This window comes from Protopterus annectens, chromosome 8.part0, assembly GCF_019279795.1.
Source record: "Protopterus annectens isolate FY-2018-M chromosome 8.part0, PAN1.0, whole genome shotgun sequence".
Lineage (NCBI taxonomy): Eukaryota > Metazoa > Chordata > Ceratodontiformes > Protopteridae > Protopterus > Protopterus annectens.
Genome location: NC_056741.1, coordinates 546,697,388 through 546,715,893, shown reverse-complemented (window position 1 = coordinate 546,715,893; position 18,506 = coordinate 546,697,388). Strand labels below are relative to the sequence as shown.

The 18,506-nt window shown below is 36.7% G+C and overlaps 1 protein-coding gene across 1 annotated transcript in view; it reads right to left on the bottom strand.

The window, feature by feature from the left end:
• LOC122808921 (hepatocyte nuclear factor 6-like) overlaps nucleotides 1-18,506 on the bottom strand; it is a 282,286-nt gene that overhangs the window by 262,527 nt on the left and 1,253 nt on the right. Inside the window, exon 1 of the mRNA XM_044080056.1 lies at nucleotides 17,923-18,506. This exon is cut by the window's right edge and continues 1,253 nt beyond it. Within this exon, the coding sequence (XP_043935991.1) occupies nucleotides 17,923-18,506 (584 nt within the window). The remainder of the gene's footprint in view (nucleotides 1-17,922) is intronic.

The window sequence follows — 18,506 nt, the reverse complement described above, 5'->3', positions numbered from 1 at the left end:
TATTCAGTGTTCTGCAGCTTCACTATTTCCAGCGTTCGCTCTTCTGTGTTCGATATTATAACATTCGAAGTTGTAAGACTTCGATGTTATAATATAGACCCCACCTGATAACATGAGGAATATATATCCCAGGTGCATGCTAGTTCTATGTAAGAGACGATTTTTCCAGCAATCCTTCCTGAATGTCTGTGTGTTGAGTATACCAGCTTCTCCTCTTTGAAGTGTAACATCAAGGAAGTCTACCTTTTCTTTTGAACTGTTAAAATCAAATTCCAAAAATTATGTTGTTTTACTGAGATAATCAACAAAGGCCAACAGCTGTTCTTCATTGCCCTTCCAAAGGAAAAATATATCGTCCACGAATCTCTTATAGAAAAAAAATAAGTCTTCCATGCATTCACATCCTTGAACACATATTCCTCTTCCTATTGAGCCGTTACAATACTCGAGTAACTATTAGCTCCAAAGAGCAAAACATTATTCTCCAGCACCAATTCCAGCAGGAAGCATATCTGCAGTATCACATTCTTATCAAAAATTTTTTTTTCAGTCAGAAATTTTCATATGGCTTCAATACCATAATCATTTGGGATGACCGTGAGAAGACTTCTCACATCCACTGTCACCAAAAACAAGAAACAAGTGCTTACTTTGCACTGGACATACTGCTTCATAAGTGCTTTATAATTTTACCGGTTTCTCTTTTGGGGTTGCACTTGTTTCTTGTTTCTTGTTTTTTGTGTTTTTTGGTCCATGGAAGATAGTGGAAGCAGTTTGTCTCAGGGTGCTATGGATTCATTCAAGGAATCCTAATACTGTTGATGAGCTGAGGAAAATGGTAGTTTTTTTTTTTTTTGCAGGCCTTTTAATAAATTGCTTATTTTGCACTGGACACACTGCTTCACATATGCTTTTGTAATTTACTTGAGTACTTACGTGTACACCTTGGAATAACACCAGACAGGTTAACAATGTTAAAAAAAACATATTCGTACATAAAAGTGAACCTTCAAATCACCATAAAAACTAGTGACAAATAACCGATCTCCAAACAACATATAAGTTGTATACAGAAAATTATGCAGATAGAGTATACAGTCATTTATATAAAAATCCAATCATGGCCATACAGCAAAAGGGGAACAAAAGAGATTCATATGGCACTAAGGATCATTTTTGTTAAACAAAACCATAATGGAGAAATGTAAAAAGAACAGTAATCTCAGTATGACATGGATAGATTACAAAAAAAGCATTTGATAGTATTCCTCACTCCAAGATTACAGAATGCTTACAAATGTCCAATATCCATCACACATTTTTAAATTTCATTACAGTTACTATAAAGAAATGATGAATTACTTTTCAGCTGAACCACAAAAAAGGACAAATTGCTATCTAGAGAGTGAAAATCTAGCATGGAATATTTCAGGGCTATTCTTTGTCACATTATTGTTTTGTCTTGCTCTCAAAACATTAAGCTGGTTGCTCAACAGCTTAGGTCATGCATTCAGTCCGACTTAAAAGAAAATTATCAAATCAATAACATACATGCAAAGTTTTCTGCCTTAACAGTGTATGGCAAATGAATACCACTGTCTTTGGCTTTGACCATCATCCAACACCCAAATACGCTTTTTACAGTATAGCAGAAGAGCAGAGTTATGAACACAATGAATTCCCTGCAATTCACCCACCTCACTGTCGGCTCAGTGCCTTTCCATGCTACCTTAACAGTAATAACTGTGTCTTATCTAAAACTGCTTTGGATCTACACATGTTTTTTCTTTAGAGGGGGATAAAATACACTTTTTAAGGCCGCTATGTTATGCTTTTAGGGTAAGATGCTGCCAACAGCTAGATCAATCTGACAACCCAAGGTCATAATTAGCATGCATTTCTCAAATGAACCAACTGTATATTTAGTTTACTGTACCTTTAGCTAAGCAGTTTCTTTCTTCAAAGTCTGGTGCCAACAGTTATAATTTACCAATTTTTGTGATTACCTTTGTATACATCAATATGCAGCCATCCACAAACATTTAAAACCAAATAGTAAAAGTCTTTATTCAGTGGAATTAGGCATTGCAGTCTGAAAACTAAATGCACTTTTTTTGCTCAAAGAAGTGTAAAATCAAATATTTGAACAGATGGAAGGCATATGGACAACCATACTGGACACTACCTGGTTGTGCCACTATCAGTAATTGAAGGTAACTCTAAGATCTCTAATGCTGAATTTAATGACAATCTAGCAGTTGCAAAAGAGAAAAAGACAAGATATACAGGCTTGAACTCAATAACTCTTGGCAGCAGACTGTCACTCCCCTCATATGCAGATGATGGAAAGACATTTCTGGCTGCCCCAATGCTTGTTAAAAGTCCACTAAACATTCACAGTGAAAACCATAGACTAAATGGATCAAATGCTATGCTGATTTTCAAAGAAAAACATTATGTTATGTGATAAAACTCCAGCGGGGTGTCTTGGAATGAGTCGACAATGAGAAATATTCACTAAATACAGTCATTTTAGACAGATCTTTCATTTCTATATTAAGTAAAAATGTCAAACTCTTCACTTCAAAATTAGGTCAACTTTTTAATTCCAAACCCCCTCCCTCAAAGAAAAGTTGCTCAGATAATCAGAAATTTCTAACCTTGAGTGAGGTAACATATCTTTAGACAGGATGCATTCTGAGGAGTCCAAAGCACTAATAACGTGTGTGTGTGTGTGTGTGTGTGTGTGTGTGTGTGTGTGTGTGTGTGTGTGTGTGTGTGTGTGTGTGTGTCTGCGTATGTGTGTTTTTCTGTAAAATAGGTTTGATTTCAAGGCTATGCTGCATTTCTAAGAAAAATAGTTATCTTTTGACATAAAATGCTAATGCTGTAATGCAATCCTTGCCCAAGCCTCTTAAACCCTTAAGGATTAACCTTCAGCAAAAATCAGAATTAAACAGCACATTACATACTACCTCACCTTTAACATAAGGTCACCATGAGACAAAGGGCCTCACCTCTAGTACAACAGACCACTCCACAGTAACATTTTTTGGAGTGATAGAGACCCCATAGTGAGACACACAGACTCCCCAATTAAGAAGCTGGACAAAGACAAGGTGACAGTGAGTTGCCTTTTAAGTGCCAGATGTCCATATGGCCCTTAAGACCCTTGCATCAGATAAATATAACTACAACATGGTAGTTGTGCATGTACTAGCAAATACATTTAGTGCAAAAATTCACTCCTGAGATGACTATCCAAAGCATTACATCCCCCGTATCACTAAGCAACATGTACTGAAAGTACTATCCTAGACTATAAACTTTTCCTTAATGGGATTAGATATGATATCAGGCTGTTTTTTTTTTTTTTAATAGTACTAAACAAAAACCTGACCTGGCAGAAGATACTCATAAGTTATTTAACCGGAGTTTGGCTGCAGATGCAGTAACAGAAGTATGGCATACAGCACCAGTGATGCCACTCCATAAAGGTGTCCTTACTGCTGACCCTGTTACCTATAGTCCCATAAGCCTGATGACTCTCATTTGTAAGGCCATGGAACATATTATAATGGATTTGATTAACATAGACATGAAAAATCTCAGTAGGCTATATCTGCAGCAATTTGGTTTTGCATAAGCTAGTCCCTGCCTAATGAACCTGATAAACTTCTTAAAACAAGAAATATAAGTTGTTGACAATAGTCACACGGTAAACACAGCCTGTTTTGATTTGGCCAAGACATTGACACCATTCATCATGTTAGCAATAGCATAATTAATAAACTAAATGAGTTTCAAGTGATAAGATGTCTAGATAAAGGCATTCTGCCTATTGTTTTGAGGCCAGGGTTAATGGCTAGAATTTGCATGTATAATTTATTTTATTGTTCTGGCTTCCTGACCAGCTGCAAGATCAAGGGCTATTAACCTCTGAGAGTCTGTTAGCCTGGGAACCAGAAAGAAATTATGTAATCTAAAATGAATCAGTGGTACTGTGTTATCAATTTAAGGACAGAAAGAAGGAGAGCATTAGAGCATTTGTCTTGAGAACATTCAGCTCACCACTCTGCCTGTGTCTATATGTAAGTAGGATTTTAGAACTGTGTTTTCTCTTAGAAATAGCTAGGAATTAGGAAGATTAGAATAAGTGTTTTTATGTGTTGATGTCAGAACTTTTCTACTGTATTATTTTAAGTATTTCTCTGTAATCTCTGAACTCTTGACTAGCACTGTGTAGTAAGAAGTTCTGTCTTGTATTTTTTTATTTATTATTTAATATTTTTAAACCTTTCAACTGTGGCTGTTTTGTGTAGAGATAATTTAAGCTCTAAGAGTACATTGCATGTATATTGTGATACTGTAACAAGTCACTCCAAATAAGTCTTGACTGTTTGGTTGCACTTACCATTTGGATAATAATATTGCACAGTATAATTGGACTCCCTTTCATAAGGGCCTTTGAGTAGCTGATAAATATTATGTGGGTGGTGGCAGTGATTTCTACCGGATTGTCTGGGTAAAAGGGGCACAGCCAGAGAACCTGTGTCAGCCTTCCCCAGGAGTGTCTGTGTGGCTGTATAAATTCTTATCTCAAAGTGTGTGTGTGTCAGCTACTTAGGCAGGGGCACAAAGCACTGGTTGGACAGAGAGGGAGCTGGAGGTTTTAGCTTGCCCACTAGGCTGAGTTCTGGACCCTATAGCTGTGCCAGTGGGAAGTCTTATTTGGGGACCTGGAGAGAAAGGGAGAAACCACCCCCAGACTGACTGTGATCCTTGTGTGCTCTTAAGGGAAAGTGTGCTTTACTGTGTGTGTATTTATTATCCTTTCCCTATATGGATGCCTCTCACTGGTGTTAGTGGTGAGGATTGAGGCTCCTTGATTGCACACACACACACACACACACACACACACACACACACACACACACACACACACATACATATATATGCACTCAAATACGTGTAGCGCACACACACACACACACACACACACACACACACACACACACACACACATACAAACACACCCACACATGCGCACACACACACACACACACACACACACACACACACACATCAACTCACTTTGATCAAGTAGTCTATATGCTGACCTATATAATATTGACCACAAAAGGTCAACAAACTGAATGATGACACATTAACATGCATGAGACAAGGAAGAACCTCAGCGCATGCAAAAAATAACATTTTTATTGCAAGACGATATTCCCCTGCACCCCTCACATCCTCTGCTAATTATATACACTAACTCTGAGATCGCACATTCTCCTGAGAATGGGAATATTTCCTTACCTGGGGACTGTCAATCTCAAACACCATTGACCATCTGCATATATCCCCCAAATGAGGTTGATTCAACAGATGTTAGCAAAGAAGCAGTTAGACCAAAAGCAGAGCTCCCATACGTGTGTGTGTGTGTGTGTGTGTGTGTGTGTGTGTGTGTGTGTGTGTGTATGTGTGTGTGTATATATATATTAGCATTATTTGTGGTTTCAGGATTTTGGGTTTTCGGGATTTTGAATTTTCAGGCTTTTGGTTTCAGGATTTTGATTTTCAGGCTTATAGTGTTTCAGGCTTCTGATAGGGAACCATATATATACATATACATACACACACACACACACACACACACACTCACTTATGTGTGTTTCTCATAGAAATGTATATGTACACTTACACACCCACACACAAGTCAACACTGGACCCCAAGCTGTTTTCAATCCACAGATCCCCCACATTGGCAAACACTGCCCAGTTCTCTCACACTTCTTTCTCCAATCCCCAACCCCACCCTCCCCAGTTTATTATTTTTTGGGGTGCACACACACACACACACACACACACACACACATACACACACATAAATAAACATGCTTTTCTGGATCCACCTTCCTTATTATTATTGCAAACATGCCACCACAAAACAAAAATGTATTGAGGACCTAGGTATTCATGTTGAGGGTTCTCTTCCTTTTAACCATCGTGTAACAATGCTTGTCAAGCAGTCCTTTTATTTCGACCAGCTAATTGCCAAAGAAATATTATCAAGGCCTTATACTCTGTATTAATTAAGGCAATTATAGAGTACAATGCCCTGTTTGGAATGTATCTCACTAAACATATTAAACAATTAGAAAGACCCCAAAGGTTCCTAAGCAACTGATCACAGGCTTAAAGTGCCTGAGCTACCAAGAACGGCTGGAAGCTCTGTCCCTTTATTCGGTGTCTTACAGACTTTTGAGGGGAGATCTCTGTCTCACTAACCATGCCATTAAATCAGTTTCCCTGAATAGTGCTGGTGTGGTCTTTTAGCTGGAGAGAGAAGTAATATAAGACAATGACATACAGAAGATAGTCCAACAGCAGGTGTAATAAAATTATAAATAAATAAAATAAAACAAAATAAAATAATAACCGCACAATATATTTCAAGTGCTTTTTATGCAAACATTACACATAGCTGCTTGCTAGGACCGGTAAATCTCCATGAAGCATACCTTCAAAACATACCATTCAGCTTTTTAGCATAAGAATTCTGAGCAAAGTAAAAAATAATGGGAGACAAAGGCTCAAAATCAGGTACAGATTTTAAATATTGATCATGCCAATTTAGAAAGTTGCTAGAATATTATGTTTTGAATTAGCATATATTTTTTGAAAGACATGAAATCTGAAATTCAAATGTCTGTCATTATTTAGTGACTCCAATTTTTAATGCTTTGCCAGAAAACCACAAATTTTATAAGGAACAGACCAAAATCATTAAGTAGAAATCTGGACATTCTATAAAACTCAGGACATTTGAGAGTTATCCTCCAAAATGTTACACATTACAAGGTGAAACATTCTTATTAGCTCTTAAAAATTGTATGTGCTGTGCCAAGATGGTGATTTTACAACTAATACTTGCAATATTAGATTATTATTTTTCCCAGCCCTCCTCTGATTGCTTGGCAGTTCTAGGATAAAAAAAACCTTTCACTAGTGAACTACTACTGCTGCTGCCACTGTTCTACATCACAACTGTCCATTATTGTTTAATACTCACAGGCTTTGTCTTAAAGACAGCATAAGAATTGATTAGTCAAGTGTACTAACTTCCCCTACTGGGTGTCTGACACACACACAGACCTAAGGTGTGTCTGTGGGTTATGGATGAAAAACAGAGCACTGGCACAAAGACCTCAGGGGCACATGGAGTGAGGACATGTGTCTGTAGTTTGTACAGCACATTAGAACTGGACATAAGAAACAAAGCAGACATGCACCCCAACAGAAAAAAAGTAATATAAATGTGAAGCTTTAATTCCAGTGGCAGCTGGTGACTTCATATCAAAGGGGGGCTGCAGGAATGGGTGGGGTCAATGGAAGGGGTGTGGCCAACTAGAAAGGGGAGGAGCTATGCTCAAAACCACAAGAACTGTAACTTTAATTAAATACGCTGCCCTGGGTAACAAACCGTCATTATGAGAGTCCAATCAAGACAAAATGAAGTGTAGAAGAAAAAAATATTTCAATGCATTAGCTGCATGACAGCTTACTTAATATCTAGATGGAAACAAAAAGGTTGTGAGGCATGAAAAATTAAATTACTTTTTAAATACATTACTGAAATGCCAGTCAAAATCAAGTATAAGAAAAACAAGCAGCACTCAACTCAAACCACTTCTCCTTGCACTGCAGTTCTAATTATAATCTATATTCAGCGTTATTGAAGTACCAAGTAACATGCTGAAAGTAGCAATCTCTGTGATACCCCTACTTGTAAAAATGTTTCTTATCCAAAAAAGACATGCTGTCTGACAACAACTATCTACTTGTTTCATCAGGAAAACATGATCAAAGTAAAAAATGAAAAGCAAACAAGAAACAAGCTCAAGATACATTGCTTAAAGGATTACTGCACAGGTTATGGACCACACACGATAGACTGGCATTCTGTTTAGTTTAGAGGTAAAGCCTGCAAAGATGACTGCAAGTCTCCAACAAATGTAATGAGCTTCTTAAAATAATGCAATCCTGCCCTTTATTACAAATACTGTCATATGCATTTCAATAACCAAGGCTTATACGTTATCTAGTTTTGTACGTATTCTCTGCATGGCAACAACAGAAAGGCCTTCAGTGTTGGCAATTATTTAACAGTATGCTTATTAAAGCTTACTTGCATCTTAACAATTGCAGACAAGCTTACCTGATGCTCATTAAAGCATTGCTACTTAAACACAGAGCAACAGACACTTTCTGAATAATAATAAGCATAAATCAACAGTATAAAAATATGACAAAAAAACAGAACATTCTGCAAAATCAAAGACAGATGAAAAGCCACTGTAGGACTTGTGTCTACCTTGGATGGGGGGCTACTTTGCACATTTACACTGCATAACTGCTCCTTGCCTTGCTTGGACACATCCAGAGTCACTACATGGGGGAGTGGGGTGCAACAAGTATGTCACAATTTGAAATGTCTCTGACTGACTGTGATGGCCTTGGCAAATTTGTTATACCTCTCAACCTTAAAGCAAGAATTCTGGACAAAGCCATACACAGAAGTGGGACAAAAGCCCAAAAATAAGGACAATTTTTAAATACTGCTCTTATAAACTTAGAAAGATAATAGAATAGTAGGTCCTACATTAGTATGAATTTTCTGAAGGGTATGAAATCTGAAACTCAAATGTCTGTCATTATTTTTTAACTTCAGTCTTTAATGATTTGCCACTAGTTTTCCAAAAAAACACAATTTTATGAAAAACGGGCCAAAAATGTGATGCAAAAATATAAAATAGCCGCATAATACAGCTGGGAACCTGTCAAAGAAGGGACACTTTTTTAATATTATTACTGATAACTTGAGCAGCTGACAAAATAAAAGAATCTACATGCATTTCTGAAATAAAAATAATCTATAACTCTAATTATTACAGTTATTTATTAATTGTAAACCCTCCATATTTTCTTCCAAAATTGCCATTTTGTGGAGGGATTTTTAGGGGAAGAGCAACATTTTGAGCCAAAATCAGGGACAGTTGAGAGGTTTAGATATGCCTAATTATATAAGCAATTTATTTGCACATACCTCTCAACCTGTTAATGCAGGAAATCTGGACAAGGCCAAATATATATATGGGGAACATATACACAGTACTAAACATTGCTATTGTATAAACTGAGACAGTTGATAGAATAACAGGTCTTGCTTTAGCATGCATTTTTCTGAAGGTTATGAAGTCTGAAACTCAGTGGCTGTCATTATTTAGTGACTTAATTCCTGAATGATTTGCCAGAAAACCACAAATTTTATGAGGAACAAACCAAAAATAAGAAGCAAAAATCTATTCATTCTGCAAAGAGCTGGACAGTTTAAAGATATAGTTCAGCCAGGGCTGTCTTTGAGTTTGCCACCCTTCCCCTCTCACAAAATCCTGGTCGAATGGAGCCTCCCCCCTGCAGCCATTCAATGAACCATTACTTGGCTATTTCATGGCATTTACCATAAACACTAATGTGCATACTGCTTTACTTCTGTGATGATTTGGGCTTCATTTGAAAGTTTTATTTTGCATTTTACAGCACAAACACTAATAGATATCTGCTAAACAAAGCAATGCAGTCTCACAATGAAAACAGTCTTAGCATTAAAACTTCTCTTCCCTTGAAAGTCACATTCATTGAAACAGCATTGAAACCCACATTCAAAGAAAATACATTTTGCCAGTGGCAGATAAAGATTAACTTTGGGCTGTTTTCAAATCACAGGCCACTTGCACACGAAACATACACATGCTCTTTGATACACCTTCCTGATTGCATTAAATTATATTCCTTGTACAATACAGTACAGTTTTAGAGGGCGTTTTAAATGTATTGTTTTGAACATACGGTTTTAGAGGGCGTTTTAAATGTATTGTTTTGAACATTTGTACAGTAAACAATGAAACAAAATGCATACACCAATAATGACAAAACTGCCCAATTCAGAACATTTCCATCATAAAAGTCTACTCAAACTTCTACAGTCCACCAGTATCAGTAAATATGCAGAATCTCTGAAAAAGTAAAAGTCATCTAAATAATTCCACATTAAAGAGATCTGTAACTAATGGAGAAGTTGCTGCTAGCAAACAACTTTATATTTCATTGTTTCATCTACAAATAAAGTGCCTGTTACCCTTGAGGAATAAATTGCCTATGTTACACTAAAAAATGATAAGCTAGTAATATTGCAATAGGGAATGGATGGCAAATTGATAACAGGTTCATAGTTACTAGGTATCTTGGCCAAAAAGGACTGCAACATCCACCCCTTTGCAACACAGTACAGTATCAGCAATGCACCTACCCACTGTGGGAGTAGAACCCACAGCGTTCTACATCAAATGCAAGTACACTACATGTTGTGCTATTAACAATGCAAGTAGCCTCAGCATAAACAGCACTAAACTTTTGCTCCCCTGCATCTCTCAACACCTTGTAAAATCTACTCAACACTCAGCTGTATCTCTGAACTTTGCAGCACAAGAAATCTGGAAAAAGCCAAATTTTGTTTGGGGGGGGTGCAAAAGCCAAAAACCAGGGACACATTTTAAACATTGCTTGTATAATACTGGAAAGTTGCTAGAATAAAATGCTGTGTTACAACCATAAATTTCACTGCCAAGTCTTGAACCCAGGCCCCTGTGCAAAACAGTTAGAGCAACATACCACTCTGCCAAATCAGCTGTTTTGTGAAAGAAAGGAAGACTGAAACTTAAATGGCTACCGTTTAGTGAATTCAGTTCTCACCATAGCTGTCAACCTCTTAGCACAAAACACCTGAACAAAGCCAATGATGGGGGAATACAGCCCCCAAACATATTCAGTGAATTAAGTTCTTACCATAGCTCCCAACCTTAGCACAAAACACCTGGATGAAGCCAATAATAGGGGAATACAGTCCCAAAAATAGGGACAAATTTCAAATATTCATCTTATAAACTTAGAAAATTGCTAGAATAAAAGGTTTTGTGTTACCATGTACTTTCTTAAGAATATGAAATCTGAAATTCAAATGCCTGTCATTTTTATTATTTCATATTTGTTAACCAGGAAAGTATGACTTGGAACAAAAGTCAATTTTCAGCAGAGGCCCAGGGAGAAACACTCCAGACACATGTCTATGTAAGATGGGAGGACACCAGAGCAAACCCACACAAACACATGGAAGACATGCAGACTCCACACAGAAGGCGCCCCAGCCAATAATCAAACCAGAGAACCTGTAGCTGTTAGGCAACAATGCTACCACTACACCACTGATGGTGTAAAGGCAAAAATACAATCAGAAACCACAGATTTTATGAGGAACAGAACAGAACAAATATGAGGCAAAAATCTAAAAATTTTTTACAAATGGTAGTGGGTAGGGAATTCAGGCTCTTGCCACCTGGGCCCAAGGTACAGGGTTCAAGCCTGATTCAACTGGGGCATTTTACACACACACACATGTTGCAGTCTTAAGATATTCCTTGCTGAATGCTTATCTTCCTAATCCAGACTGTTAGTGAGACAGTCTGGATTCTGTGTGCATGCTCCAGACTGATTCACCAGCAGTCTGGATATCAGAAATGCCACGAGTGTGCATGCGTGATGTGTTTTTGTTTTTATTTTTTATTTTCTTTTACAGCTGGGGGGACTGCAGTCCTGCAGCCCAATAGAATGAGCCGCCCCTGTTTAATTCATAAGTGTGTACTAGGCTTTTAACACTAATCACTACTGTTGAAGCAAACAATATAGCTACTGTTTTTGTTTCCACTAATGATGAGAAATGCTGCTACAAGCAAAATACCACTAATGAAGAGACACAGAAATGATGTTTATGCTGCAGCCTGTAGTAGTTTTACAGTTTTTTGATGACTCGGCATAGCACATGAGGATTTGCCTCACTTATGAGGGTGTTTGTGTGTGCGCATATGTCACACAAGCATGCATATGTGTATGTGTGTGTGTTTGTGTCTGCGTGAAACAGTGAGTGGGCAGGCAGGAGGACCTGCAAAAGGTCTTACCTCTGATGTGAAATAATCTTTAATTACTCAGTGCCGTACCTCAGTAGTGGCTGCTTTGAATAGAGCTCCAAAGGCTCATAATTTTATTTATTTTTTAAGTAAAGAAATGCAGTACAGCTGGACTTTACTTAAAATAAATGGATAAACTGCCTGTGGTGCTCTTGTTCAAAGCTGCAGCAGCACCTTACTTCTTTGGTGGCAATGGGGCCCCCTTGGAGCTGTAGGGTCTGGGTGGCCAACTAAATTGCCCCAGTTGTAATCCGCTACTGCATTCATATATACATTAACACTCATAAACACATGGCCAGTATCAAATATGTTGAAAGAGACACGTGTGGGGTGTGTGTGTGTGTGTGTGTGTGTGTGTGTGTGTGTGTGTGTGTGTGTGTGTGTGTGTGTGTGTGTGTATGTGTGTGTGTGTAATGAAGTTGATGTGTTTTATTAGAGTGCTTGCTGAATTTGCAGGTCATGCTATATTGTTGACACGACAGACATCATTCACTGTACAAAAAAATGATAATAAACTATGTTTTCAGGATACTTTCTAAGGAGAATGAAACTTCTATCAGAATAACTGCTACTTGCTCTGTGAGTAAATAGCAGTACTAATAATGTTACCGAAGAGTACACTTGTAATCGGCATATAAAGTATAACAATCTGTATAACACCTATTTGTGTTTCCTTCAAAAATATCAAAACAGACTTAAATGTCATTAGTAGTTTAATATAATTTGAAAGCACCCTGATTTTATTTTAATGGCTGCTTTTATACACTACCCACTCAAGTATGTAGTAAGATAACAGAAAATGTATGAGAATATTTTGTTGATTATTCTTCTATAGGCTGATTATTTATCATGACAATTTCTAGTTTATATAATAGGCACAAAATAAGTGATGCAAAATGTCCACTTATCTTACTGGACATCTTTTCTCAATGTCTGTACTAGGCTTTGCAACAAATATGCTATGACTCTTATTCCACAAAAAGCATTTGATTTCATATTTTTATTATTCTTACTTATGTGGCGATTTCTGTTTTAGGGAAAACATTCAGTTCACTATAACGAAATATAGTCCCATTCTTTGTACAGAGCCGATCTAAATAAATATAATAAATGATCACAATGTACATTTATCCTCTACTAAATTAGTTACATACTTTCGTCTTTGCGACAGCAGTTTATTAGTGTATAAATAATACAATCCAGATATTATTCCCTTTTTCCTGCTTCTGGCAGTATGTAAATTCTTTATGTGATTTCATCCTAGACAAGTCATTAAAACTAAACTGTATTTCTGCAAAACTTACATGATACAGTGCAGTATTAGGAATATTTGATGAGAGTGTCACTCAAGCACATAAATCTCAGTCTGATTGTTCAATTATTCTGAAATAATATATTGCTTCTTGTTGACAATCAGTTCAAAGTATTTCACACATAATTTTGTAAATGTTGTATGAAAATATTTATTTGGCCTAAGTTATATCCAAAATGTTAAAAAAAATGTTGTTAGCAGTTGGGAATCTCATACAGAAAAGTGTTCCATGTGTTTATTTGATTTAGACCATGTACTGCACTGTTCTTTTATGTTTAATTTTCCTTCCTTACATTAATCCATATTGATTTTTTTTTTATTATACTGATGCAAATTATTAATAAACTGTTATTTAAAAAAGAAGACTAAAAGGAAGAAACAAAACAAGCAAAAAGGAAGGATTACCACATGTAGACATTGTTCTTTTTTTGCAATTTGTTTTTTTCTGTAACGCTGTTAAAAATAATCTTTAGCAGTAAGACTTGCAATAGAGTGGCTGTAGAAACTTCCATGAAATTTTCATCAATACCATATGAGTAACATGTGTGGCCATGCAAAGCATGCAGAAAAGTACAGAAGACTGTAAAATACACACTGTATGTGTGCATGTATGCGTGTGTGCATGTGTGTGTGTGTGAGTGTGTGTGCATATGTGGGTATGTGCAAGTGTGTTGTGCATATGTGAGTGTATGCTCACATGCATGCACGGATCTCAGATGTAACAACAATATACCCATAACTTTGTGATTGACAGACTGGCATTGGGCTGCCTAGCAGTTATATAAAATGCATGGAGAAGAATGTGAAGTTGGGAATGAAATCCATATGGGAATTCTTTACAGACCCCTCCTTCTTCACATAAGGGCATAACGCACCATCACTTCTGTTAGGAGGCACTATAATCTAATAAAACAGTATTTCTCATACAATATTTGCTAATAGTTATTACTAAGGCTCACATTTTAAATCATTTCAAAAGTCATTGATATACAAGAGAAGGTTCACACATATTTTATGAGTAAAGTAGTAACACATTAATGATTATACACGCACACTTTTTTTATTATTCTTACATTTTAAAAAGTAATACTCAAATGATTTGAAAAGTAAAATCTGACAAGTAACATACCGCAGTACCCGAACAAGTAAATGTTCTGTTATCCAAAATAAAAAGTGATTTCCTTTGTTTTTATTTCTGCACCTTGTCAGCCTACCATTAACATTAGAATTTGTGTCATATGAACATAATAAAAGTAATTTAGAATTTTCTTAACTCATTACAATCCATGCCAAAGGCTGTACAATGAGTTTTTAAGTATCCCAGTAATCTCAGCTGGACGTGTAGACAATGAAATCATTCTGAAGGCATTCCATTATAATGTTGATTTTATTATTATCACCATCTTAGGAGTTCGTTTGTAGAGCTCTAACTACATTATTAAATATAACTGCAGACTAAAATGTAAGAATAAGGTCACTCTGACATGGAACACATTTTGACCTGAAAGACTCTGCTTGCTACAAATGTGGCTTCAGGCACTCATCAGGCATTCAGACATAAGAGTATTATCCATAAAACATGTGCACTAGATATATATATATATATGTGTATATATATATATATATATATATATATATATATATATATATATATACTAAGTACGTTTAATGTATGTGTGTAAATGATATTCTGTATGCTGGATTCCTGCAAGCAAAGCCAGGACAGTATGTTGCCTATAGGATACCAACATCTAGAACACTGTTTTTTTTTTCCAGACAACACTAGCTTGAAAACCAATATTTAAAAAAATTAGATTTTTCTCATATCCAGTGGATTATTTGTAAACGTTGTATGAATATAATTGGGATACTTTGGAGGACAGAAATTAATGACTTTGGTAATTAATTGTAATGAACATTTTCCAGGAGTGACACTTTTATTTTTGACCTAAATGCATTTACTTAAGCCTAAATACAAGATATGATGATAAGGTTCTTTATTAATTTTATGCAATGCTCTCTGCACATTTCGTAATGTGAAACTAATAATCTGATATGCAGAGAATAACCACCTAAAGTCATAAACTACAGAAATAGCTTAACTTGCTGTAAGATTATGCAAATGTATGCCTGCACGCCAGAACTCATAGGAGCTCACTAGTAGCAATACATACCTCAGAATTCACATTCCAGCTTTGGAAGTGATGTAAGGAATCTCTCGCAGTACTGGTAACATAAAATGGTGGAGAAACACCATGACATGGCTTTTTTCACAAATGAGCAGGGATGGCACTATTCACTAATCAGTAAGCTTGACATTAAGTATCACTATAACTGTAGTTCTGCAAATGAGGTTATGTAGTTTGACTTCACCATAGTAAGGTGCCAGCTACACAGAACTTGGTATGGAATTCATGCAACACACCTGGGTTTTACAGGAAACTTTGCAAAATACGGACTCTGTTTCCTAGACGAATCCCTGACCAGTCTTGAGTTCCTATTACCTTGACTGCTTGGCTGAATGGAGAGAGCAAGAAATGTAAGAATATAACTTGGTCACCATTCAACAGGAGAGAGGGGAATCAGAAAGGGTGTACTTTAGTCCCATGGATGGTAAGTGGTAAACGTTCAAAGGCAAGGAGCACATAAGGATGAACAGATATAAAGGTTACAAAAATCCCAGTAAGTCTGAAGAATGATACAGAAAGCTGTTCACAAAAGCACGGCTATCAAAATACATTTTCACACAGCTCTGTGTGAGGCTTATCTATCATGAATGCCATATAACCACACAAAAAAAAACTTCCAGAAGACAACCTCTTTATTAATCTGCTGGGAATAAAAGACTGTATGTACTTTATCCTGTTGAGGCTGTGTAGCTATGCCTGCAAACAAAACAGGTTGATCCCATCCTAAAGATACACTAACTAGTGTTCCCACTTACAATCTGAAAATCCAATTTGAGATATATATAATTTTCCAGAAGGGCGGTTGAAGAACCAAACAATAACACTGTCAAAAGATGAAAGGAGATATGATTCTTTTTACCTGCATAAATCAAGTAAATAACAAAATGAGGTACTTGAAAATGTTTTATTTTGCTGTATTTGTAAAATGAATATTGGCCTTTGATTTAGAGGCTTTAGCAGAAATTAAATCCTTTTTATAGATGATTAGTGGCATATTGATCCAGTTTTACAGATGTGACAATACCAGAAATTAAAAATGATGTCCTCTTCTGTTTCATGAATACAAGTAATAAAATAGCAACCCATATATAATAATCATGATGTTGTGAGTTGTCAGTAATCTCTGCAAAATCCCACAATATCACAGATTATTGCAAGCAAACATTAATAATTTATTAGATTATTTAAAGCTGACAGAAGAGTGCTTTTGAGGTAAAATATCTCTTAACAGAAAGCAGGCTTCTGTACAGAATTGTGATCCTTTGTGACAGAACAAAGCAAGGTAGTATAGATCAGCATGATCTCTGACCTCTGCTCAGAAATCCAAGGCTGGTAGATCCAAGTAGACCTGCTTTGTTCAAGGCACAATTCCAGCTGAGCGTGCAGGGACCACTCCTCCCACCCACCTGTTGTTCACATTCCCTGGTTACTAATTGGTGTCCGAAATCTAGTTGATACCATTTTGCATAAACAGCAGGTATTGACAGCATACGGACATGTTTTTTTTAAACAGCAGTGTGTAATTTGACCTGCATTTCTCTGCGTTTACACTGTAAATTCAAATTGTGTGTGTGTGTGTGTGTGTGTGTGTGTGTGTGTGTGTGTGTGTGTGTGTGTGTGTGTGTGTCGGCCAAAAAAGGTCAGTTTTCCAAGTGCATTCATTAGGCAAACAGTTTACCAACAGACATGAATTATTATATCAGAAATTTAACAGTAGTGAGCCATATGATCTAAAATGTTCATTAAATTAAAATATAGGGCAACTGACTGAATTTTAATTAACTTCTAAGCCATAACAGGGCACATGAAATTGTGAAACAAACATGTGCCTCAAGAAGTAAGGCATAATGTGAGATTCAGTGATCTATTCCAAAAAGAAATGTCTTTTATGCAGAGACAAATTATAGAGTACAATGTCAGAGTTTTAAAATTACTTCTTTGAATTTATTTTACAAATGGCAGAATGATGTTCAGTAACTAAATATTTCAAATTTGTGTTTGTGTGTGGAATAAAATACAACTATGTGATCACCTCTGGCTAAGCTCAACTCTTGACATTTCATGTGTGTGTTGAAACAAAATGCAAAATATCATTCTATGGCAGAGATAAAATGCATAGGGGGAAAAACTACAGTAAAGTAAACTGTCAGTGGCAACTTCAAGGGTTTGCATATTTTATGGCAGAAAATACCTGCTAATTAAAGCTCTTTGGTTGAGAGTGTTATTGATTTACTCTTTGGTCATTGGCAAAATTATAGTGCATGATTCTTTAGCTAATTCTGCCCCCCCCCCCCCCCCCCAAGAGTGGTCCCTTTTGAGAATGGTAATATCTTACCTTCTAACCTTAGAGCAGCCATTCTCTGGAACTCAGGTTCTTGAAGCCATCTCCACATTCTTTTGAAGGTCTCTCTCCCAGATTTTAGCTTACTCCAGGGTTTGGGATTCCTCAGGAGATCAGACAAAGTCCCTTGAGAACGACAGAGAACCCTTTCTGCAAATATGGCTTGCGGAATGCTATATCTTTTCAATTCAGTAATTATCCTTTGAGCCACTTCTTTAGTGTTGATTTCTTCCACCTGTCCTGATTGTCCACTATTCAAAGTGGCTCCTGGCTGGTCTTGGCGTGGTCCACCTTCAGAAAGCTTAAGATGACCATAGGGATGATGGGTCATGTTGCTGTGATTTCCCACTGGAGAGCATGGAAGAGGTGACAGTCCTCTGGAAAAGTGTTGGTCAACTCTACTAAACATAGAAGAGTTGACATCAAAACTGTTAGGGGATGGCACCTTCTCATCACCAAAATGAGTACCTGAATGGCTGTAGCTATGCATGGTTGTTAGATTTGGGCTAGGCAAAGGGGACAGGCTCTGAGTCATGCTGAAATCTTTGTGGTAAGGTGAATAAAAGTTACCACTTGTG